Source organism: Pithys albifrons, chromosome 5, assembly GCF_047495875.1.
Source record: "Pithys albifrons albifrons isolate INPA30051 chromosome 5, PitAlb_v1, whole genome shotgun sequence".
Taxonomy (NCBI): domain Eukaryota; kingdom Metazoa; phylum Chordata; class Aves; order Passeriformes; family Thamnophilidae; genus Pithys; species Pithys albifrons.
This window is the reverse complement of record NC_092462.1, coordinates 48643523-48668320: the sequence shown is the minus strand read 5'-3', so window position 1 is coordinate 48668320 and position 24798 is coordinate 48643523. Positions and strand designations below refer to the sequence as shown.

Here is a 24798-nt window from a genome sequence, read left to right as displayed (position 1 = left end):
AATTTTTTTTATTCATCTACAGTTAAGACATAGTTCTGTTTTGCTGAGAGTCATCCATTCCTTAAGAAAAATGCATATGTAGGTTATCTTTTTGTTGCAGATTTCTATTATTCTATTTAGTGTTAAAAGTGTTGATGTTGAAAAAAGTGTTGAGATGACTAATGTTATAGTTGTGTGATGATTTTATTAAATGACCAGAACATAAGATTTTGGTTGCTACATCTGGAAATGAGAGAATTTAAAAGCTTTTTTTTTTCCTTTTTCCCCTCTAGATTTTCAACTGAATTCTCATCTATCAACACTGGCAAATATTCACAAGATTTACCACACCCTCAATAGGCTGGTAATGACTTGCCATTTTCTCTTAGCAGAATAACTGGGGCTTTAGTCGAGAATATTTTGTGATTGAAATCATGAAGTGATTATGCTTTTAAATTATAATTGTCTGTTTGTATGAAGGGCTGTTGGATTTGAATTGGTGAAGAGATAAAGCACTATCAGTAAAAGGCGAAAGGTTTTACTCCAGGGGTCAGAGTGGAGTTTGAACAGTCTTCTGCAACATTGGATTTAGATGTTGCCTCCATACAAGCAGCTTTCTAGATATGTCAAATAATGGTAATCATAATAGTTACCCAGTTTCTTATTGTTTTTGTGGAATATGTATTGAATGAACAAGTTGTCCCTTACACCCATTTAAAAAGGGAAACAATATTTTTTTGGAGACTATTTGTGTTTATTTGCTGTGTTTTTACATTTGTTTTACTGCAACTGTAGCTGGAAATGATAGTATGACATCTGTGTGTGCTGCAAATACAGTGGAAAAGATCCTGCCTGCAAAAGGGTTTCCGAGATTTCAGTCCATTTTTAATCAGTTTTCTTTAGAACATGTATGTGTGTTTATCCTTAAGCTAAGCCATATCTGTGGTAAATGGTAAATTCAGTCTTTTATGCTGCATTAATTAGTGGAATTGTTCAATACAACTGTGGAAAATTCCCCATCCAATAGATACTTATTTCCACTCTTGAAACAGTTTGATGTGGTTTTGATTGTAAAAATTCAAAAATGTTTTTCAAGTTAAAGATTATCCATGAATGTTTTAGATCACTTTGCTGGGGTAACTTTTTAGATAAATATGAGCTGAAAACCCAAAGACTCTAGTCTTAGGTGATGGTCCTTAAGTAATTAAGATGAATATTGATATCCAGTAAAGGTTAAAAACAGTCCTGAAGAATGAAGATCACATCTTGTTTAACTGTGTCATTCCTGTTCTCTTGCAGAATCTGACAGAGGACGTTGGTCAAGACGAGCACCAGACAGGTATTTACTAGGGATGTAGTGGAAATAGACTGGAACAACTTAAATACACCTTATCAAAGAAGTCTCTCTAACATAACTCAAAATTGTATTTTAGAAGGCTAAAGGAGTTTTAGGAAACAAGTGCCAGGATTTCTTAAAATTTTCTTCAAAATGGATGTTTGTGCTTATAATTTATCCAAATATGAAGGACTTGCACAGGTTTCAGCATTATGTGTCATTTTACTATTTCTTAGTTTAGAAGACTTAGTGAAAACTTTCTCTTACTCCTTGGACTCTCAACCCATTAGACTGGCAGAATATCCGTCTTCTTACAGAGTTTTGACTCTTGAAAGAGCATGAGTGAGAACCGAGCAGAAGCAAGACCTCTTGTGGCTGTTGTGATGCCTGTGACCAAGTTTAAATGCTGTGCTCCAAACAAACAGCTTTTTTCTTGAGTGGTTTTGATGCAGGTTGTTTCTGTTTCTTATGCAGATTTTCAATCAGTGTCTTAAGCTATTTATTAGTCCAGATCTGGTTTTTGTTCAATAGAATGTCATCATTTCTCAAGACCTTCATCTCACCTGATAGTAGTTTGCTGCCATTCTTGATTCGTCAGCATTTGAGCTTTGTGACTTGATGTCTTGCACCAGTTGTTACCTCCTTTTGCACTTGTCACTTGTGAGCTGGCACTTCTCCTTGATGTCTTTTTCTTCCTTCCTTTCTGTGTTTCAGGCGTGGTACCTGAGGAGGAAGGAAAATAACTTACTGGTTTCAAGCCCTGATCATTCAGCAGAATTGCTCTTTAAAACTGACCATATCTGTCCTACCATTTGACCCAAAGCTTTGAGCAATCCTGAGGTACTGACTATGTGGTGCTGATGTTACCTTGAGCATTTAAGAAAGCAGAGAGAGCTGTCAGCTCCTCCTGGAAATTTCTGGGACACACTTGGAAATCTAGCACACTCTTAGCCTATAGCAATGAGATGAACAGGACTGTGTTGTTTGGGATCAGACAGAGCTCACTTAGAGATTATATATTCTCCTCTGTACTGTGGCAGGTGACCTTGTTTTGTAGTTAAACTCTTACCCCAGCCACAAAAGGCTTCTCTGAAATGTTTTCCTTTGGTGTGTTTAGTGATTTGATACTGGAAATTAGATGGTCACGTAAATGAAAAACCTCTGCAAAAGAAGTTGTGGCAGGTAGTTCATGACTGTCTGAGTTTTTAATGTCCGTATTTTAGAACAGATGCCCTCTCCCGTCTCCTGATGGAGACTTGGAATTTTCCCCTTTGTGATCCAGGTGCTCAAACTGAACACAGATAGGTGATTTCATGTATGAAAATGCATTCTATAACCTTAGTTTACTTTTGATCACAAAAACCTGTTGTGAGGCATTGAGGTAGTCAGTCCCCTTCTGCCACTAATCAATCAGTAGGTGCTGATGTGCTTGAGTTATTTGGAATTTGTCTTCTCTTGCCTAGCACTTCTGTCAAAAAGTATAAGAAATTAGCCTTCAACCTCTCACTATCTTTGTTAGAAGGTGCTTGAGCATGTCACAGTTTTACACTGACACTGGTGGTGATCCTATTGCTGCTGTGTGTTGTTTGAATTAAGATGTTTCGGAAGCTTAAACGTGCCTATTGAATGAGTTGGGGCACAAAATCCCAGTAAACAGGGTGATTTTCTACAAAAGTTGTAAAAGAACCTTTCAAGCCAGAAAAAATATGAGATGAGAACCAAAGTGGAGGTTGATAATGGCAGGTTCCTTCCTTGTCTTCAGATTTGACTGTGGTATTTCTTGTGGTTTTACCCCATCTTATGTCTCCTTGCAGAAAGAGATGAACCTCCAATGCTTGCCTGACTTCCAGGCATGTTTAGTTAAAATGTGTGCTTGGTTTCCCTCATGTGAGGACAAATACACATGTAAGGAGCTATTTTGGCCTTTGTGAATGTAGCACAGTGAAGTCTTCTGTTCCCATTTTGTGTGAGACTTGGCACTTCTGAAACATCTTATTTGGAGGGACTTGTATAAACCCATAAAGGATTACTTGGGCAGATTATTTGATTTCGATGGGCCTAAACTTTTGGAACTTACGTTTCCCAGCAAGACCTATTAATTTTGTTATGCAGTTTATAGAGCTGCATAAATGCTGTGAATTTCAGGTTCTGTGTCTAAAGTCTTCTCAAAGTCAGATTAATAACTGTTGCAAAAGATTATTTGAGTGTTACTAAACATATACAAAGATGATTTTTTTATAGTTTTAAATTTTTTTAGTACTCAGAATCTTTTGGACTGGGCCATATTCTTAAAGATTACTACTTGTTTTCTGACATAATTATTCTGGTTATTGTTATGACATTGTGGGCCTTGCTTTTGGGAAGACTTAATGCATATCTCAATTTGGTTGCCATTTCTAAAAGCTATTTAAAAAATCTGAGTTTTAGGTTAATATTTATATTATTTATAATTAGTTAATTTATAAGTACATTATTAGTAATTTACTTTAAATTTACTTCAAAATATTTAATAATTTATTAGTAAACTATATACTGTTTATCATTTATTATATTTGTAATTAGCTTTAAATGCATATTGCATTTATTTCAAAGATGTTTTTTCTGAACTAACAATAAATGTATTGAACATCTAAATTACTTCAAGCAAATTGTATCTTTTTTAAGTATTAGCCACATTTCCTTTCTGGAACCAGCTCTTAAGCATCTAAGAACTAGAGGGAAGAGGTAGTTTGAAAATTTCTTTAGTGATTTGAGAGCTAGGATGGATCTTGCTTTGAAATTCCAGTCACCTGCAATGATTGCGGTCTGCAGATACATAGATAGATCCATAGGTAGATCTATATGAAGAATAAGGTTGATGTCAAATGTGTCATGGGCTTTTCCATCTGTCTGTAGGTGTAAGAACAGTAGGCATTCGGATTGGAATGTGAAATAATAGTTGTTTTTGTGTCATAAGTACAAATCTAGCAACTTGTTAATAGCTTAAAGTAATGATTTGGTTATTAAATTGTGACTTAACTATCCAGACTAAAAAAGTCTTTACAAGTACCCTTCCTGTTGTCACCTGGCTTGTTGAAAAGAGTGGGGTCATAGCTTCAACAAAACCAAGGCTTCATTGCTGTTCTTGAAGCTTCAGGGTGGGGGAGAAATTACTTTTGCTGTTGCTGTTTTCATGTTGTGTTAAAGAAAACCCTCTTGAGTCCAGAGCAATTCTGTAGTGTAGAATTCAAGACAGAGAAGATGATCTTTCTATTTACTTCAGGATTGCAAGTCATGTGATGTTTTGATGAGTATCTTTGATTTCTCATCTTGTATCTGAAAATTTATGATTGTTAACTGTGCTTGTTGTGGTCTCATTGCATCATTAAGCAAGCAGCCATATCTTCGCAATTGCTTCAGCATTCACAGTTTCTCATTATTTTTCCTTTGAAACGTCCTACTGAAGCATCAGAAGAGCAGGATTATTCACCAGCATTATCTAGAGAGAAGGTGAAAATTACATTCCTGTAAATTATTCCTGTAGGGACACAACTCGTAGAGTTCTTCTTTGTTGACCTCTGGTTTTCTTTTTCTTTTTTTGTTTGTTCTGGTTTTATTGCTATTCCAGGAGTGTCCCTCTCTTGTGGGTTTTATCTTGCGTATTGTTTTAAATTTCTTAGGGTGAATTTTAGCTCTTGAGTTGATACTTCCCATTGGAAGCTTTGTCTCCTGCAAATTTGGAAGTACTGAATAGAACATGTGGCAAACAACATTTATACTCGGCAGGCTTTTGGCTGGTGGTGGCCTGTTCAGCAGCCATTGGGAGGCTCTACCTTGCAAATGCTAGCTTCAAGTGTCAGAAAAACAGAATTAGAAGGGTTCTGCCAGTCTTAAGTTGAGAACCAAGAGTGAGAAACTTTGAAGATAATCACATCAGAGAAGCTGCACTTGGTAAGTAAAATTCCTGTCAAACTTTGCATGAAGTCAGAGGCAGCTGCATGTTCATTTGCAGATGGTCAGACCTTTGGGAGGTAAAATTATTTGTGAAGAAATTACATTTAGAATTAGAAAACTCTGTGAAGGAACATTAATATTGCTGCTACTTAGTGAGCCAGACTGTAAAATTAGAAATCGTGAGTCCAAACTAAAACCAAACTGGTAATTTTTAGCCTTATATGAAAATGAAAGATTAAAATATTTTGCTGGTTTAACTTTCAGAGTTTATTACAGGGAAATTATAATTGTCCTTCAAAGTTAATGTATTGATTTTCGTAAAAAGGAACTACTTTTAAAGTAACCTTCTTATGCTGTGGTTTTCAGTAGTTTAGAGATTCAACACTTAAAGCACAGTAAAGACTTGATCCAAACCTCAGTTACCAAGATGTTAAATCTCTGAAAGGGCGTACAGTGTTTGTCCACCTGGTGTCTGTGTGCTGTCAGTGCATTTAATCGCCACCTACCAATTTCTGAGCTGTCTCTTCTCTTCCCTTGTTTGTCAGTTTGAGAACTGCAACTAGATACATTCAAACCAAGAAAGAGTACAAGTTTTTCATAGAAGTCATTGGAGAAACTGGGTTACAGTGAATTCTGCTACTAGTTTGTCTTTAAAACAAGTTCAAGATCTTCCTGAAAATACAGTTTAATGAGGGAAAGATTCTAAGCAGGAATTCTTGGGTTAAATTCTTTGGTTTGGATGGGGTTGCAGGTCTGACCAAATGATTTCCCTGACCTATAACTGTTTTATTTTACTTCTATTTATTTTATTTCCATCTTTTGCTGTGCTTCTCTTTTCACAGAGGCCTTGCATATTTCTTTTCACAATCAAATGATCAATAAACAGCACAAACCTGGGGTGGGGCTTGGTTTTTCTTGCATTCTACCAGCATCCAATGCCTGGGGCCATCACAAATGGATTTTTATTTTTTTAGCAGAATGGCATTTAAAACCAATCCATTTGCTTTCAAAGGAATGAGATAGCTACAGGTTGTACTCAAGTACATACATATTTGCCAAAATAAAGTGGTCACTTGCACGTTTTCACTTATTAAGTTCAGTGTGTGTCTTGAGTCTGTTGGCTGTTTGTAGCCATCTGTTCAGTTCTGCTGTCATCTTAAGTGTTTTTAGTTTGTGTAGGTTTTAAAGAAACTCTTACTGGCAGAGTCTTTAGAAATTTGATGTACAAAGTGATAAAGTGTCACACTTTCAATAACTTATGGGAATACAATTTTCCAGTATCATTAATTTGCAGACATCATCAGATGGAACAAACTGCATTCAGGAGGTTATGTCCCTTTAGTTTGTTTAATCTGTAGTGAAATGCATTGGCTGTGCTGTGAGCTTTTTATAGTCTCTGGCTTACCTGTTTCAAATATATTGGTGAGAAGAAAACAAATATTATTTTTGTTAATTTGCCTTTGTAATACATTCTGGACAGTGCTTCTAGAAGGATGTTCTTCTGACACAACCATTATGATTTTTTTTAATGTGATAATAGTTTATGGAATGTAATACTTGGAAGTTTTTTTGATAACTAGCTAAATTGTAATTTGAATTTACAATAGTTTTAAAATTCTTTTTCTAAAAGGCAGTGTAGGTATGGCCATACTTTCTGGGAGAATGTGGGGAGGGAGCTTCAGGGCCCCTCCAGAAAAAGGGAATACATAGGGAGCATTTTTGAATTGGAAAGAGTATTTCTTGAACTAGAGATTAATTTTCATAGAAATGAAAATATAGATAAAACCAAAGAAGGCATATTTAGTGCAAAAGCTTTATTAGTTAAAACCAAATTAGTTCATCTTGATGTAAAAACTGATTGGAACATCTTGCCTAAAACCCTGTATTTTCTAATGCATAAGAGTTTTGGTGCATGTTTAAAGTAACCTACATATAGCAAAGCCTGTGAGGCTCTGAGGTTCCTTACATGTGTTTCTCCTATAACAGGAGAGAGCCTTTCAAAGATACGAAGAATAGGTAAGCAAAAGATTGCTGTTAGTGTTTGTTGGGAATTGGGCCTCTGGTTTCAGCCTGCTCCCTTGGTGTCAAAAAGTAATCTAAGTTTTATTGCTTGTTTCTGTGCTGTGATTTAAAAGATTTTGTGGGCATTGTAATAAAGCAGAGCTAAACTGGATGCTGTTGTAGCAAAGAGGAGGATAGCTTAGTCATGCTGGAGTTCCTAGTGTTTTCTTGCAAGTTTCTTTTACATCACTTTGTGCCTGGGTTTTTGTACCTGACCTCTGTCTTCCTTTTCTTTTAAAATTCTCTGCATAACACTTAGAGCTTTGATAGCTCTTTTAGCTGCTCTTGCACACACCTTTCTCAGGTGTCAGTGTGGTCTTCAGTATGTGAAAGTAGGACAAAATTTTGCCTGGAGTGTTAGCCTACTGTTTCCATGAGACAGCAAAAGCAATTGAATGACTTGCTGTGGTCTGAAGGGCTGGTCCTGTGCTCTTTTTGTGCTAATGTACAGGAAGTTGTTATTCTTTTTTCCTTGGGTTAATTATCTACAGGTTTGGTAAGCTGGATTGACACACTGAAGAGTTACCAAGATGTAGGAGTATGTAGCTGAGAGAAGGGGATGGAAAGACTGCCTCTTGATTGGCATCAGTGTATTGAATTGGCTTTTTCCTACCTGGGGGCCCTCGGTCTTTGTGCAAATGATACAGCCAGCCACTTACTCTTTTTCCCCCTAGTGGTTGCTGAATGTGTTTTCCTCTCCCTGCAAAACAAACAAAAAACCCTGAAAAACCTGAAAAAAACCTCTCACCAAAGAACAAACAAAACAAAACCTTTCCTACCTCTTGTTCTCTGTATCACAAAAAGCTTGGGGCTTGAAAAGGGAAAGTGTTCTGTTTTCTACTTTCTGAGTCACATCTCTATTTCAAAAGGTAATGATCAACTCCTAGAAGTTCTGATTTGAATAAATGACTAAAAATAAAGAAACTTTTTGAAGACCTAAGTACTTCTTGAGGATAGTTTCTGTTCTTGATTGCTGTTAGACTGAAGTAACACTAGCACTGCTGTACATTTTGGTATAGTACTTTTGACTTTAATGGAAATCTCAAAATAGAATACCATGTAAAGTGAGATGGATTTTGGTATTGAAAGGAGACCGTTTCTTTTGTATTTTTTAAATTCACCAACTTCCTGCCTTCCCTTCCCCTTGTAATAAGCCTTTTAGTGGACACAGTTTAACTGGTCTGCAACAGTTTCATTTCTTTGTACTGGTGTTTTTAATTCCCTCTGTAGGAAGTCTCCGGTCTTGCAGTTCATCAGACTGCTTTAGTAAAGTGATGCCTCCAAGGAAAAAGAGGAGACCTGCAGCAGGAGATGATTTATCTGCTAAGAAAAGTAGACATGATGGGTATGTCATCTTACCATGAGCTAAGACTGATGGAATATCTAAACCTGAATAGCTACTATGATCATGTTTTGAAATACTAATCGAAATGGTGTTGAAATTTGCTTGGTTTCTCAATGTGGAACCGTAGCTGGTGATGGAACTGGGGGGTACTGATAAGCATATATAGGGTTCAGTTTGCATCTCACCTTTCTCTAGTCATAAAATAAGCATGTAGGGAACTTATCCTTGCCCTACTTGCCAGCTGTCAAAATACAAACTTGTTTGTTGAAAACCGACTGGAAAATGCAGTAATATCTTCCCATATACATGTGTAAGATCTGGATTGGGCATGCTCAGTCTCCAGCCTCTCAGAAAGATGAATGCAGTTGTCAGCTTTTACTTGAAATCCTGCTGGTCTCTCCCTGTCGTGTTGTGATTTGATAAAGATTATGTAAGGGCAAGATGAAAATTGCCCAGGTAAGGTGCCAGCCAGTGCTGCAGTGGTGAATGGGGTGTGTTGCTCAGCTTCCCACCAGACAACAGAAGCCAAGTGGGTTATAACTGTGTGTGAGCGGTGTATCCTTTTGGCATAGGTGTTGGATAGCTGAGGCTTCTGCAAGTGTTGGATTTCCAGTATGTGTAGTATGTTCAATCAGTTTCAGTCATTCAGAAATCACTGAATGTGTTCCTTGTGTGCAAGATGGTCACTATTTATGGGCACTAAATTCAGAACTTGTGCAAGTAGAGGACTGCGGACTCCTGATCTTGAAAAGTGGCATATACAGCCAGCAAGTTGGGTTGCTGCTGCATCACTCAGTGGAATTTGAGCTTTATCACAGTCATGTATTGCTGGTGACTCAGAAAACACACGCTTCCATCACAAGTACCTTCAAGGAGGTAAAAAGATGTGTTTTTCTCCTAATTGTGAGCCTGAAATCAGGCTGGGTGCGCTTTCCTTTTCATTCTCCAGCATGAGTAAGAAAAATGCTGGTAGCCAAATTAAGCCTCTGGTTATGCCCCTATAACTCCATTGTGTTTAATAGAGTTGCACAACTGTAACTGCACTGGGATTTATTAAAGGATCTGTTGATGCAGAAGAAAGATTTCAGCTTCTTTTCATTGCCTTGTTACACCAGCTAGAACAAAAAAGCAGTTCACGTTTTTAATATTTTTCATTGCTTTTCAGAAATAGTAAAATTTAAAAGCTAAATAGTTGATAGAGCATGTTACAGCTTTTTCAAAAGTACACATACAGTATGAAAGTGATACAAGGACAGAGTATTTTTAGAATGTAGACAGAGAGGCTCACAAAACTGAACTCTACCTACCTTAGCCAAGGCATTGATGATAGAAAAAAGCATCCCAACCCCCTTAGAAAGTAGACTTGTCTGTAAGAGATAATGATTTGTGGAATTATATAAGACAATTATAAAAAACTGATTTCGTGCTCTATCAGTACTATCCAACTATTCAGTAGTTTTTAAAAGCTTGTTGAAAGCATAAATTGAAGGATTTTTTTTTGTATCTGCCTTTCAGTTTATAACTAGTGGACCTAATCTTCATTCTACTACCATGTAAGGCTTTATTGGAAGCAAGACCTCAGCCTGCTTTGAAAATTAGAGGTTGTCCTAGTTCAGCTGGAGGGACCAGCTAACCCTGTGTGGTGGTGATCAAACCTGTGTATTCCACCCCCTCTATTCATTCCCCAAGGACAATGGGCCATTAGCAGCAGCTGCCCAGGGAGCCATTATCACTTCACACCCAGCCTGAGGGGGGCGGAGCTGCTAATGGGCCATCAACAGCTCAACAACCCCTGGCTCCCAGAGTCAATCACCCATTGTGTGAGTCCCCGCCCAGGGGGAGGGACTGAGTGCTCCCTGAGGGTACATAAGTGGTGGGTAAGAAGACCTCAGCCCCCTTCTCGTCGGATCCAGAGCAGCAGCAGGACCTCGACAGCAGGAGATCACCGCTCTCGCCCAGACCACAGCCCTCGCCTGCACCAACAGGTTTTTCTTTTCCTTTTGCTCTGGACTTGGGGGAGCCACAGGGGTCTCAGCACAAGGGCAAACAAACCCCCTTGGGTTTGTGCCCCAGGACACTGGGTTATACTGCTGGGGTATTGTGAGTTGAAAGCAATTTCCCTTGTGTATCAGTGTTGTTATTGTAATATTATTATTAAATTTTAGGTCTGACTTATAATCTCTCTCGTGGTGAGTTCATTTCCCCTGCTGGTTCACCTTCAAACCAGCACATCTTTTGGCGCCCAACGTGGGGCACGAGAGAGAAGTCAGAACTACAATTTCATTTTGTGTATTTGGGTACAGAAACTCCCTGACTACCATGTTGCTTGATGTATTCATGTGGATCGTGTATCTGGGCCTGTTCATATTTCGACACATGGGGAACCATGTGCCTGTTTTGATGCTCTCTTTAGTACCAGGGAGAAGAATCAAAATTGCTTTATTAATATACTATGTTTATGTTGTCATAACATCAGAAGCAATGAATTTCATTGTGAATGTATATTCAGTCTGGTCTGCCTGTCCTGGTTTGGGTTGTTACCTCTGGGGTCTCATTAAAAATAGCACCCAGACTGTGGGGAAAACAGGCGGAGATGGTTACTTCCACCTTTTCACCTCTGCTACAACAATCATTGAAAATATTGAGCTTCCTTTTGATGTTAGGGACAGCATAATCCTGCTGTTAGTGTTGCTTTGTCTCCTCTGTACTGTATACACCATGTTTAGGGTCAGAACTGGGCTCTCTAAGGAGACTTGCTGGAGGCCTGCCCTGGGAGCGGATGATGTTGAGTGGCACGGGAAGTGGGAAGATATGGGCCAGTATTTGGAGACCTTCTCTCCTCAAATGATCTGGAAATTCACCCCGGAACAACTGCAGGACCCTGCCAAAATGCTAAGCTATGTCAAAGGAAGATGCTCTGGTAGTCCCAGAGATATGCAGCTCACAGCAACCTGCTGGGCCCTGGCCACTGCCTACCGCACACTGCTTGGTGTGGTACAGCATCATCAGGAGGAGGAGAAAAGGAGCAAATCCACAGGCACCATGTCCACCCAGACCATGACTGAGCCAGAGAGGAAGAGAGATACATCAACTAGCGCCATGTCCACCCAGACCATGACTGAGCCAGAGAGGAAGAGAGATACATCAACTAGCGCCATGTCCACCCAGACCATGACTGAGCCAGAGAGGAAGAGAGATACATCAACTAGCGCCATGTCCACCCAGACCATGACTGAGCCAGAGAGGAAGAGAGATACATCAACCAGCGCCATGTCCACCCAGACCATGACTGAGCCAGAGAGGAAGAGAGATACATCAACCAGCACCATGTCCACCCAGACCATGGAGGAGCCAGAAGGACAACAGAAACCGATAGCAGTTGCCCCTGTCCAGAAAAGAAAATCAAAGACCAAATCAGTTCGTATAGTGCATGACGAGGAAGAGTCAGGACCTTCATCTCAAGCAGAAGAAATGGAGCCAGAAATAATCACCCGGTCCCTATCCCTGGGAGAGCTGCGTGAGCTCCGGAGAGAGTTCACACGACAGGCAAATGAGTCCATCTTGACCTGGCTACTTCGAATCTGGGATGCTGCAGCCAATGATACAATTCTAGATGGGAGTGAGGCAAGGCAGCTGGGATCCCTGTCTCGAGATGTTGTCATTGATCAGGGCATTGGAAAGAGACAGGAAACTCTCAGCCTCTGGCGGCGACTGTTGTCAAGCGTGAGGGAGAGATATCTTTGTAAGGAGGACCTCCACGTACAGCAAGGACAGTGGAACACGATGGAACAAGGTATCCGGTGCTTAAGGGAATTAGCCGTACTGGAGATAATCTTTTCAGAGGATGAGAGATTCCCTAAAAGTCCAGATGGTGTCCAGTGCACATCCCAGATGTGGTTAAAATTTGCACGACTTGGGCCAGAAATGTATTCTCGCTACCTTGCAACATTGCAGTGGAGAGAGGGAGAAGACAAGGTGGGTGCACTGGTCAGCAAACTCAGGATTTATGAAGACACTGTCACTGCTCCATTACGAGCCCATGTCTCAGCTGTGGAAACAAAACTGGCTGAACTGGAAGAGAAGATTAAGGAAGGACTCTTCCATATCTCTCCAGAACAAACAAGAGTCTCTGCCATCAGAAGCAGGCGTCTCCCAGCTAAGGAGAAAGGGTACACTCCACGCGGCAATCTGTGGTTTTACCTCCATGAGCATGGAGAAGATATGAGGAAGTGGGATGGGAAACCCACCTCTTCCTTAGCAGCTCGGGTACGTGAATTGCAAAGAGGCACAACTAACACAGGGAATTCTTCAAGGTTGAAGGCTGCTCCGGTCTCTCGTGGGCAAGGCTCCAGACAGTATAGGAATGATGATGTTATGCCCGATCCTCTTGAAGGAACCTCCCGGTCATATTCACAGGGAGAGCGCAGTGAATACCATGACCAGAACTAGGGGGGCCCTGCCTCTAGCCAGGTAGAGGAGAGGGACAATCGGGTTTATTGGACTGTGTGGATTCGGTGGCCTGGCTCATCAGACCCACAGAAATACAAAGCTTTAGTGGACACTGGCGCACAATGCACGTTGATGCCATCAGGATACGTCGGGGCAGAATCCATCTCTATTTCTGGGGTAACAGGGGGATCCCAACAGCTGACTGTACTGGAAGCTGAAGTCAGCTTGACTGGCAAGGAATGGCATAGACACCCCATTGTGACTGGTCCAGAAGCCCCATGTATCCTTGGCATAGACTACCTAAGGAATGGATATTTCAAAGACCCAAAGGGACTGCGTTGGGCCTTTGGCATAGCTGCTGTGGAGACAGAGGAAATCAGACAGCTGAGCACCTTGCCTGGCCTCTCAGAGGACCCTTCTGCTGTAGGACTGCTGAAAGTTGAAGAACAATTGGTACCGCTGGCCACAGCCACAGTGCACCGTCGGCAATACCGCACTGACCGAGACTCTGTGACCCCCATACACAAGATGATTCGTGAGCTGGAGAGCCAAGGGGTGGTCAGCAAGACTCACTCACCCTTTAATAGCCCCATATGGCCAGTACGAAAGTCCAGTGGAGAGTGGAGGCTGACGGTGGATTACCGTGGTCTCAATGAGGTCACACCCCCCCTGAGTGCCGCTGTGCCGGACATGCTGGAGCTTCAGTATGAGCTGGAGTCCAAGGCAGCCAAGTGGTATGCCACCATCGACATTGCCAATGCCTTTTTCTCCATTCCGTTGGCAGCAGAGTGCAGGCCGCAGTTCGCTTTCACCTGGAAGGGGGTGCAGTACACCTGGAATCGACTGCCCCAGGGGTGGAAACACAGTCCCACCATTTGCCATGGACTGATCCAGACTGCATTGGAAAAGGGTGAGGCTCCAGAACATCTACAGTACATCGATGACATCATTGTATGGGGGAACACAGCAGGGGAGGTTTATGAGAAAGGAAAGAAGATAATCCAGATTCTCCTAAGAGCTGGTTTTGCCATTAAACGAAGTAAGGTCAAGGGACCTGCTCAGGAAATTCAGTTCCTAGGAGTGAAGTGGCAAGACGGGCGTCGTCAGATTCCAACAGAGGTGATCAACAAAATAGCAGCTATGTCCCCACCGACCAGCAAGAAGGAAACTCAGGCTTTCCTAGGTGCCGTGGGCTTTTGGAGGATGCATATCCCTGAGTACAGTCAGATTGTAAGCCCTCTCTACCTTGTGACACGGAAGAAAAATGATTTCCAGTGGGGCCCTGAACAACAACAAGCCTTTGAGCAGATTAAACAGGAGATTACCCATGCAGTAGCCCTTGGGCCAGTCAGGACAGGACAGGATGTGAAGAATGTGCTCTATACTGCAGCCGGGGAGAATGGCCCATCCTGGAGCCTCTGGCAGAAAGTACCTGGGGAGACTCGAGGACGACCGCTGGGATTCTGGAGCCGGGGATACAAAGGATCTGAGGCCAGTTACACCCCAACTGAGAAAGAGATCCTGGCAGCGTATGAAGGAGTTCGAGCTGCCTCAGAAGTGATTGGCACTGAGGCACAGCTCATCCTGGCACCCCGACTACCAGTGTTGGGCTGGATGTTCAAAGGAAAAGCTCCTTCTACCCATCACGCCACTGATGCCACATGGAGTAAGTGGATCGCTCTGATCACGCAGCGAACCCGGATAGGGAATCCTAATCGCCCTGGGATTTTGGAAATCATCACCAACTGGCCGGAAGGTGAGAGTTTCGGATTGTCCTCTGAAGAAGAAGAGGAGCAGGTGACACGAGCTGAGGAGGCCCCACCATATAACCAGCTACCAGAAGAGGAGAAGCGATATGCTCTTTTCACAGATGGCTCCTGCCGCATTGTAGGGACAAGCCGGAAATGGAAAGCAGCTGTATGGAGTCCTACACGTCGAGTTGCAGAAGCGACTGAAGGACAAGGTGGATCAAGTCAGGTTGCAGAGCTGAAAGCTGTTCAGCTGGCTTTGGATATCGCTGAACGAGAGAAGTGGCCAAGACTCTACCTTTACACTGACTCGTGGATGGTGGCCAATGCTCTGTGGGGATGGCTGGAGCGCTGGAGAAAGGCCGGCTGGCAGCGCAAAGGGAAACCCATCTGGGCGGCTGAGATGTGGCAGGACATCGCTGCCCGGGTAGAGAAGCTGAGTGTGAAGGTCCGTCACGTAGATGCTCATGTACCCAAGAGCCGGGCTAATGAGGAGCATCGTAACAACGAGCAGGTGGATCGAGCTGCCAGGATTGAAGTCTCTCAGGTAGATCTGGATTGGCAGCATAAAGGTGAATTGTTTCTAGCCCGATGGGCCCATGATGCTTCTGGTCATCAAGGCAGAGATGCAACATACAGATGGGCTCGTGACCGAGGGGTGGATCTAACTATGGACAGTGTCTCACAGGTTATCCATGACTGTGACACATGTGCTGCCATCAAGCAGGCCAAGCGGGTGAAGCCTCTATGGTATGGTGGACGGTGGTCGAAATACAGGTACGGGGAAGCCTGGCAAGTTGATTACATCACACTTCCCCAAACACGCCAAGGCAAGCGCTACGTGCTGACCATGGTAGAGGCAACCACTGGATGGCTGGAGACATACCCCGTATCTCACGCCACTGCCCGGAATACCATCCTGGGCCTTGAGAAACAAGTCCTGTGGAGACACGGCACACCAGAAAGAATAGAGTCTGACAACGGCACCCACTTCAAGAACAGCCTCATAGACACCTGGGCCAGAGAGCACGGCATTGAGTGGGTGTATCATATCCCCTACCATGCTCCAGCTGCCGGGAAAGTTGAGCGATGTAATGGACTGCTGAAGACAACCTTGAAGGCGTTGGGTGGGGGAACTTTCAAACACTGGGAGCTGCATTTGGCAAAGGCCACCTGGTTGGTCAACACCCGGGGCTCCATCAATCGAGCTGGCCCTGCCCAATCAGAACTCTTGAATACTGTAGATGGAGATAAAGTCCCTGTGGTCCATATGAGAGGTATGTTAGGAAAGACTGTTTGGGTTAGTCCCACCTCAAACAAAGGCAAACCCATCCGAGGGATTGTCTTTGCTCAAGGACCTGGTTGCACTTGGTGGGTAATGCAAAAAGATGGAGAAACACGTTGTGTACCACAAGGGGACCTAATTTTGAGCGAGAAGAGTTTGTAATGTTTCATTGTATACATGTGTATATATATGTATAGGTAAAAAGGGGGTTAATTTGGGAATGACTAGATGGAGTGGAATAAGGGGTGGATAATGTCCTAGTTCAGCTGGAGGGACCAGCTAACCCTGTGTGGTGGTGATCAAACCTGTGTATTCCACCCCCTCTATTCATTCCCCAAGGACAATGGGCCATTAGCAGCAGCTGCCCAGGGAGCCATTATCACTTCACACCCAGCCTGAGGGGGGCGGAGCTGCTAATGGGCCATCAACAGCTCAACAACCCCTGGCTCCCAGAGTCAATCACCCATTGTGTGAGTCCCCGCCCAGGGGGAGGGACTGAGTGCTCCCTGAGGGTACATAAGTGGTGGGTAAGAAGACCTCAGCCCCCTTCTCGTCGGATCCAGAGCAGCAGCAGGACCTCGACAGCAGGAGATCACCGCTCTCGCCCAGACCACAGCCCTCGCCTGCACCAACAGGTTTTTCTTTTCCTTTTGCTCTGGACTTGGGGGAGCCACAGGGGTCTCAGCACAAGGGCAAACAAACCCCCTTGGGTTTGTGCCCCAGGACACTGGGTTATACTGCTGGGGTATTGTGAGTTGAAAGCAATTTCCCTTGTGTATCAGTGTTGTTATTGTAATATTATTATTAAATTTTAGGTCTGACTTATAATCTCTCTCGTGGTGAGTTCATTTCCCCTGCTGGTTCACCTTCAAACCAGCACAGAGGTGAAGCCAGATCTGCTAGTCATGGACCACAGGGGAATATCCTTCTCTAATGTGGTTCCAGTTTTTATCTGACTTCCTTCTTCTACAGGTTTTTGGGCTTTCTCTGCTTCCCATTGTATAAGTTTCTTTTGTTTTGGTCTTCAAGAAAACAGTTTTTATTTCAGCATGACTGGCAATATGAAATTATTTGCTGGGCATTCAGGCCAGTCTTGAAGCACTGTTTTCCCTCAAGGAAGGATTTATGCCCCTGTAACCTCCTGTGAACAGGTTAGACAAAGAGTGAGCAGTTTCCTACTTCTGTGCTTGTGTTGTCAGGTCAAGTTCATGCCTGTCACATTTGGCTTTTGGATCAGACATCTCAGTTTGTCAAGCTGAAATCAGTCTGAAATCAGGAAACTACAGCAGTGTGCTGGAGCAGACCTGGTTACCTGCAAAGCTGTCTTTGCTTACATGGTGTGCAGAGAGCGCTGTATACAATAAAAGTGGTTGGATAGTGGAATGGGAGCTTATGGAATAAGGGGCTTCTAGCCCCAGTTCTTTACTATTGCTTCTTTTTTTAGAGATAGACTTCCTAGGAGCTGCATATTAGTAATCCAGGATAAGTCTTCAAGGGACATTAGTCTGTATGAATTTGGTATTAAGCAAAGAAAGGTAATCAGTGTCTGAAAACCTGCAATGTGTCTATATTTTTGAGATACAGATTCTCTCCAGAAAGTTTTTTCAGCAGGACTCTGTGCTGAAAGAGAGGATGATTTCTAAAGACTGTTAAATTCATAAGCATGTCTTACACCCTTTGTTCCAGACTGTTAGGGATAGAGCCTCATCCTGGAAGGATTACTGGAATAATAACACTGGCAATTGAGGAAAAACATTTATAGGAACAAATCTAGTTGTTAGTGAAGTTATTTGGAAATGCTGATCTTGTGTATAAACTGATTGTGGAAGATTCCAAACATGTTCTTCAGCATCCCACTCTTGTGTAATAAGAGCTTGAATTCTCTTAATTAATGGTCATAGTGTCACCTTGAACCCTTCATGGATGTGGTGTTTCTGTAGGAGGGAATTTTTATACCAGATGATGTCTAGTGAAAAGAACTCTGTTTTAATGTATGGATCACAGTAAGATTTATTGGAAGCAAACAGTTCAGCACATGCTAACCAGAACCTGTGATTTGAAGACTTAATTTGTATTTTCATCTCAGTGTCACGGTCTTGACTTTATTGTACTTAAAACTGTCACAGGGTAGAGTATTCTCAAATTGGAGTTAAAATTATGTGTTCTATACATTGCTCTTCCATCACTGTGTTAAGGGTCTTTAGAAGGGTAAAGCAAGTTTGATGTAAGGATACTTGGTATGTGAAAATTCAGTCCTCACTGTCTAATGCTGTGTGTTACACAATGTGTAGCCAAATATTGTCTTCTTTAGGGAAAAAGGAGCTATATACTGTAATGTCTTCTTTTTCTGACAGTCTCACTTTAAAAATAATTTTACTGCTTACTCTGTAATCACACTGAGAGCAAAGATCATATGTTAATGGATATTGTTACCTTAGGAGTATGAAAACTAGGAATATTTATCTGCTTCTCTGAAGTTTATATTTTCAAACAATTAGATCTAGAGTCTAATTTATCCTGGACGTGAATAGGAACCACATAAGGGCTTATTAACATGAAAAATAGATTTTCTTTATTGAATAATAAGCTCCATACTGTTTAGTGGAAAAATGTAATTTTTGAAAACATTCCTATTAACTTGGGGTATACTAGCCTTGGAAGCTTTCAAAACCTTCAGTATTGAGAGTGGGCTTGTTTTTGTTCTGCTGTTCTTTACTAACTTGCTTGGTCCTGCCCATACAAGCAGCCCATGTTGCCAGCTGTCAGAGATGTCCAGATCTTTTTCCTTGAAGAAGGGATTTTCAAGTACAGACAAGTGTAGTTTTTCCTTTTCCTTTTTCTGTAGCTTTTCAGTGAACTTCACTGAAACCAGACTATCAGCATGTGCATTGTTACACATATTGCTCATTAGGTAAGCCTGATGAAGTTGCAAACATTTCTTTAACATTTTATATGTGATTATAAATCTTGATATAGGGAAACAGAAAGCACATTCATTCATAAAACTTAACAGTCAAGTGAATTGATCCTGAGGGTTATTTTAAACAGGCTTTGTCACGCATTGCAAATTGTAGAACATCTCTTTCCCCACCCCTTTGTTTATACTACAGTTTATATAAAACTATTGCTAGAATCATAGTTGTGAGTGAATAAGACTTCATTGAAATACTTTCACTGTGCTGCATTGATGAAAATTCTCAGCCAAAAATTTAAATTCATTAGTTAGTATTAATGAGAGTATTATGGGGCATCTTCTTCAGTCCATAGCTTGCATATTTCAAAATACAAATAATCTGAAATCAATTTGTTATTCAATACGAAGCTCAAACACAATCAGGTAAGGGTTTTAAGTAAGTTCAGGTTGCAAAGGGGCAAAACTTGATAAATTTCTTAATATTTTATTCAGTACTGCCCATCTGAAATGTCCAGGCTGTAAATCCTCATGAGAGGACTCACCACAATGAACTTTTGACTTACCATAATGAACTGTAGCTTTTTCCCTTCTTTTATCTTTTCCCCTTCAGTGAGCTGTTACCAGCTTCCACTATGAAGAGAATGTTTTGTGACACCTAAACTCCATGTTTTTGCTGATCTTGGTTTGAGTATTCTGGAACTGCACAGCCCAGGTTGCTGTGGTGGGAGGGGCTGTGGGTGGAGCTCTGACAAACTCCAGTACCACTGAAGTGTCCTCAGAGCAGGGGTGGATAACCCAGCTTTGAAGACTGCAGTAGGTTGAAGAGAATTACCCTTACCTTGTTCTTTTTTTTCCTGGTAGCAACCCTGTACTCTTGTGATGCCTGGTCACCCCACAATAGCTGGATGGAATTTTTGAGCTTTTACTTTCCCCCCAGATCAGTTAGGAAGGGAGGAAAATAGTCTGGAAAAGATATGGATGACCATGTATTTAAAGAAGCATGAAACTCCTTAGACACTCAGTTTTGAATTTTTTTTGTTGTTATTGATATGGATCTATAGCCCTTGCACTTAATAATCTGTAGTCTCATCTTTATTGTAGATAAATTACAATTCCCTAGCTCATATGAGTACTTCAAATATAAGTTTAAACATGGATGTTACGAGTCAGCTATTAGGTCGTGATGGAAATGAAAGCATCTCTGAGAAAATAATTTCATTTATTTGTGGTTAAGTAACTGATACCACTTTTATAAAATTTAGACAGGTTATCTCTGTTGCTTCCGCGCCCCCCCTTTCTTTCCTCCCTAAAGATGGAAAAATGGCTGTTAGATAATAGAAAAACGCTCCTTACAAGGATATTTGTTACAATATAAAGAAATGTTGTTTGAAGCCTGCTGTCACTGTCCTGACACAGTGTTATGCTTAACTAATAAAAATAATTAAATGAAGATTTTTCTGAGTTATTGAGCTGCATGCCTGTTTCATCTGAGAGGTAAATACACACTCTTTGCCCAATGGTAATGCTTTTTTTTCCCTTGCTGTTCTGATGTGTAGCATGTCATGGTTCAGAAATGAAAGGGTAATTCTAAACACAGAGGCTTGTAGTTTGCTATTATCCAGTGGCAGGTACATCAGACACTCTGGGAAAAAGTTATGCATGTACCTTTCTAAGTCTGATTATGGAGAAAATGCCCTTTAGCAATCCTGTTTGTGTCAGCATTCTCTGACAGTGGTCCAAATTCCAGTACCAAAAGTACAAGTATATTCATTTGCCCTTCCTTATGGAAGGTGTTTTTACTTTAAGGTGTTTACTCCTTATGGAAGGTGTTGGGGTTTTTACTTTCCTCCATCCCACCCTTCCCCTGCCCCCCCAGCTGGTATTTTTTCCTCCTTCAGCCCTGAGCTGTGTGTTCTTTCATGTCTGATGTGTGTCTGAAACTGCAGTTTCCTCTTACAGACCATCAATACAGAAGCAAATTATCAAGAATTTGGTTGGCATAATGGTTGTCCATCTCTTTGAAGATACTGGTGCTGGTCATCTTGAGGAAGCTGTGAGCCTTTGAGGACTTGCTGTTTCAAACTTGGATCTATTCAGTAGATGTTCTTACTCTCAAAGTATTGCCTATCCTCCCTGTGCACTCTGGCAGTTTGTATTTGTCTGCATAGCAAGACATGCTGTCCTTAGAACAAAGACAAGGCACATTCTCTTGCAGTTTGTACTGAGAAATTCCAAAAGCATGAAAAATGCTCTAAGATACAAAATGGGTGCCAGATGTGCCTGGCAGTTTGTGTTTCTCCTCTGCATGTATGGTTTTTGAGACAATCAGATTTGTATTAATGATAGTTCAGTGGTCCTAGTCTTTGGAAATGCCTTTACCCTGTGCTGCCATCTTGGACTTGCTGTGATAATTGAACTGAGTTGTCCCAGGCTGTAATCTCAGACACTTACCTGCCTCTCTGCACTCATCTTGCTTTGCCAGGCACTGCAGAGATGAGCAGCCTCTTGCTGGCAGGACTAGGTGGCTTGGTTAGACTGGGGTGAGAAACTCATGTAATGTTTGGAGTAAGCAGGGGGAGAGAACAGTTCAATCTAAGACATGAGAGATCACTAATACTAGGTTGGCATTGGTGTTAACCTGTTTTTGTCATACTATTTTTTTTTCCCAAGGGATCCTTGTCTTGCAGAAGATGTAACCTATGTTGAGGCATCCAAGGCATTTGAGATTCATCAGCCATTTTTATTGCATTGTTTTATACTTCTGGCCATGCATAGTCTGTTTTCATTAGAAATGGGATACAGTGTCACCTACACTTTTAATGAATGTCTGGCTAATTAGCTCGTGGCAGAAACTGGGATAGCTCAAAATTATATCCTTTCTAACTTTATTTTCTGAAATTGTGAACTGGCACAGCCTGGAAGATCTGTAATCAGTTCTACTTTCTCAACAATTGAACTCCAGTGGTCAGATATTTAGTGTCTTGCACAATTTTAAGTTGAAGGCTAGAGCTCTTTCTTTGAAGTTACTTGACTGGATGTTGTTTCCTGCAGTTCCTAAACTGTGACCTCAAACACAACAAATGACTTCCAATCTCATATCAGTCATCTGAAAACTTACAATGCACAGATGAAGAGAAAATGAAAAGGACTGGTTTTCTCTGTTCTCATTCACCATTCCCGTTCCCACTGCTGTCACTGGTGTCTTGTTTCAGGTTACAGTATTCATCTCTGTCATTGGTAGATGCAGGAATCCTTTTTTTCTTAAATATGTGGATGACCTACTGCTCTGTCAATAAATCTGTTTCTTGAGGGTGTCTTCTGAAATCCACTGTTCATATACTGACAGCTTAATGTGTTGATGAATTACATGAACAGGCAGGGCCAGGTAATTGGTTATCATCCCTCCATAAGACAAAACATTAAATGTTGTGAGAAATGTCTGTCTTTGGAACCACATTAGCTTTGCATGTCCTTGGTCCCAGCAGTGCTCTTAGACTTGAATAAATAGAACAGAACAAAGATGTTGACTAGCACCTGCTACTATTTCCAACTTGCTATTCTAGTTGGTTACGTTTGTTTGTGACAAAAAGGGGGATAATGAATAATTTGACTTTTGCCAGTGACAAAATGCCTCCTTTCTTTGTCTTAAGGTATTTTTTTTATTCCTCTGATTTCAGAATAGACTAAAAATTATTGGATAGGTCTTTCATAATCACCATTCATTCTGCAAGTATGAAAATGTTATCAGACTTGTTAAAAGAAAGTTGTTCCAACTCAGACTTACACCTTCTGGATTAGTTCGTGTCGGGCAGTGCTGTCAGCCTTTTCTTTTGCAACTGCAATAAAGCTTACACAAAATAGGTAATTCAAATAGGAAAAAAATGGTTTCAAAATGCAAATGGAAAAAAACTATCCTAAAATTGTTGGTCTATTAATGTATGTGTTTGAGATATGTATTGCTGGCATTTCTATGCAGTGTTCCAGTTTGTTGCAGATCAGTGTTTCAGTCTAGTGTCAAGTTTTTATCCATCTTGAAATTTCTTAAGAGCCTCGTTTGCATTTGTTTTCCAATTAGCAATTTGTTATTTTGTTCTGACTAGTGTTACTTTTCTAAAGGCTAGCTACATTAAAGGAACTATGACAATAAACATGAAATAGTTCTTTGAATTCTTGTCAGGATGATCTGTGTGCCATTAACTTCTAGCTGCAGTTCCTCTCAGCTAAAATCTGAGCTAGGTGGAGGATATAGTGGCATCAGTGTACTCAAAACTGTGTGTCTTTCAATGTGTCTTTCTAGGAGGACAAAACAGTGATGAAATCAAGTCCAAATTAATTTCATCAAGGTGTTTCAGAATTCTCCTTGGACTAAATAGCCACTTTATTGTCCTCCCCCAGCAGGGTTTGACATTGTAAGGGGAAGATCTGCATGCTTGGAACACTTACAGAGCTGCCTCCTGTTGTTGCTCTAGTGGGAATGGGTCAGAGAATGGATCAGCAATGGACAAGTACTTGGGCTGCTGAATCTCTTTCCTGTAGCAGACACAAATGATACTGTCCCTGTTTCAGAAAAGTCTAAACAGCATAGAGCAACTCATCAACTTCGGCCGTGCCTTCTGTACTTTAGGTGTTTCAGATAGAAAATTTATTTCCTTAGTGTAGTTAAAATTCCTTATGTGTCTTGTCAGAGAAGAGCATTACCAAGCTGGTGATCTCTGGGGGTTGGCTTTTCAGATGACTACCCCACAGTGAACGAAGTTCCTTGAGTTATTGTCAGGGAGGATTTGGAACCTTTCGTCTGTGGTTCTTTTGTGTTACCAACTTAAGTGGCTTTAGAATAATATCAGTGTAGGTCATGTCTATGTTGACCTTTTATAGGGCTTTTTGGGGTGGCAAAAACGATGCAGTTCCCTTTAGTTAATAATTCAAAGTGCACAAAGTACGTGTGCACCCAGAGGGAGGGCCTGTGTTGGTTGTGACATGGAATCAGTCTGGCCTTAGACCTGCCGGCAGCTGATTGTGGTTAACTGGTGGTCTAACACACATTCCATACTTGAACTTACACAGAACAGGCTGGGGTTGAATTTGAACCAGCCTGTATTTGTTGTAAGGGAAGGATAACAATTACGAATCAGGTGAACTGTGACAGACCGAGCAAACACAGTGTTGAGGGTCAGTGTTCCAAACGGCTGCATACGAGGACAGAATGTTGGGTAACCTGATTCATGAAAAGAAAAATGGTTCTGCTTACAGTGGCTATTAACTAAAAGACTGCTCTTAAAAAAAGTTGATGAATTAATTACTTGTTTCTCTTTCTTTTTTCTAAGTATGTATAGAAAATACGATTCAACTAGAATAAAAGCAGAGGAAGAAGTTTTTTCAAGTAAGAGATGCTTAGAATGGTTCTATGAATATGCAGGTAGGTGTGAAATTTAAATTTCCTACTAATAATAAGTTATATTGGAATATAAAAGTTGCATTAACTGAGCTTTCCAAAGTCTGAATATGGAAGCTTTTTTTGTAGAAGTTTTAACGAAATTTTTCCTATATTCTGTGTAGTGAGTTCAAGATGCAATTTTCTCTGTCCGATAAAAAGAATACGGAAGGCGTGTAACTTGAAATGTTTTGGAGCATGTGAACTATTAAAATCTATAGTTAAAGCTGTACTTCTGTTGAAAATGTTGATATCTCTCTGGCTTTAGAAGTTATGTCATCTGCCATGTTAGTGCTGAATAGTACAGAATTTTGCTT

General features: G+C 41.2%; 1 protein-coding gene across 5 annotated transcripts in view; it reads left to right on the top strand.

The window, feature by feature from the left end:
- DCUN1D4 (defective in cullin neddylation 1 domain containing 4) overlaps positions 1-24798 on the top strand; it is a 48819-nt gene that overhangs the window by 9952 nt on the left and 14069 nt on the right. For 2 of the 5 annotated variants that reach the window (XM_071556503.1, XM_071556502.1), the window contains exons 2-6: positions 273-343; positions 1279-1318; positions 7235-7264; positions 8540-8654; positions 24375-24466. In XM_071556503.1, coding sequence (XP_071412604.1) covers positions 273-343; positions 1279-1318; positions 7235-7264; positions 8540-8654; positions 24375-24466 — 348 coding nt within the window. Of the gene's footprint in view, positions 1-272; positions 344-1278; positions 1319-5228; positions 5246-7234; positions 7265-8539; positions 8655-24374; positions 24467-24798 lie in introns of those variants that run through there. The other 3 variants (XM_071556505.1, XM_071556506.1, XM_071556507.1) reach the window with 3 other exon arrangements.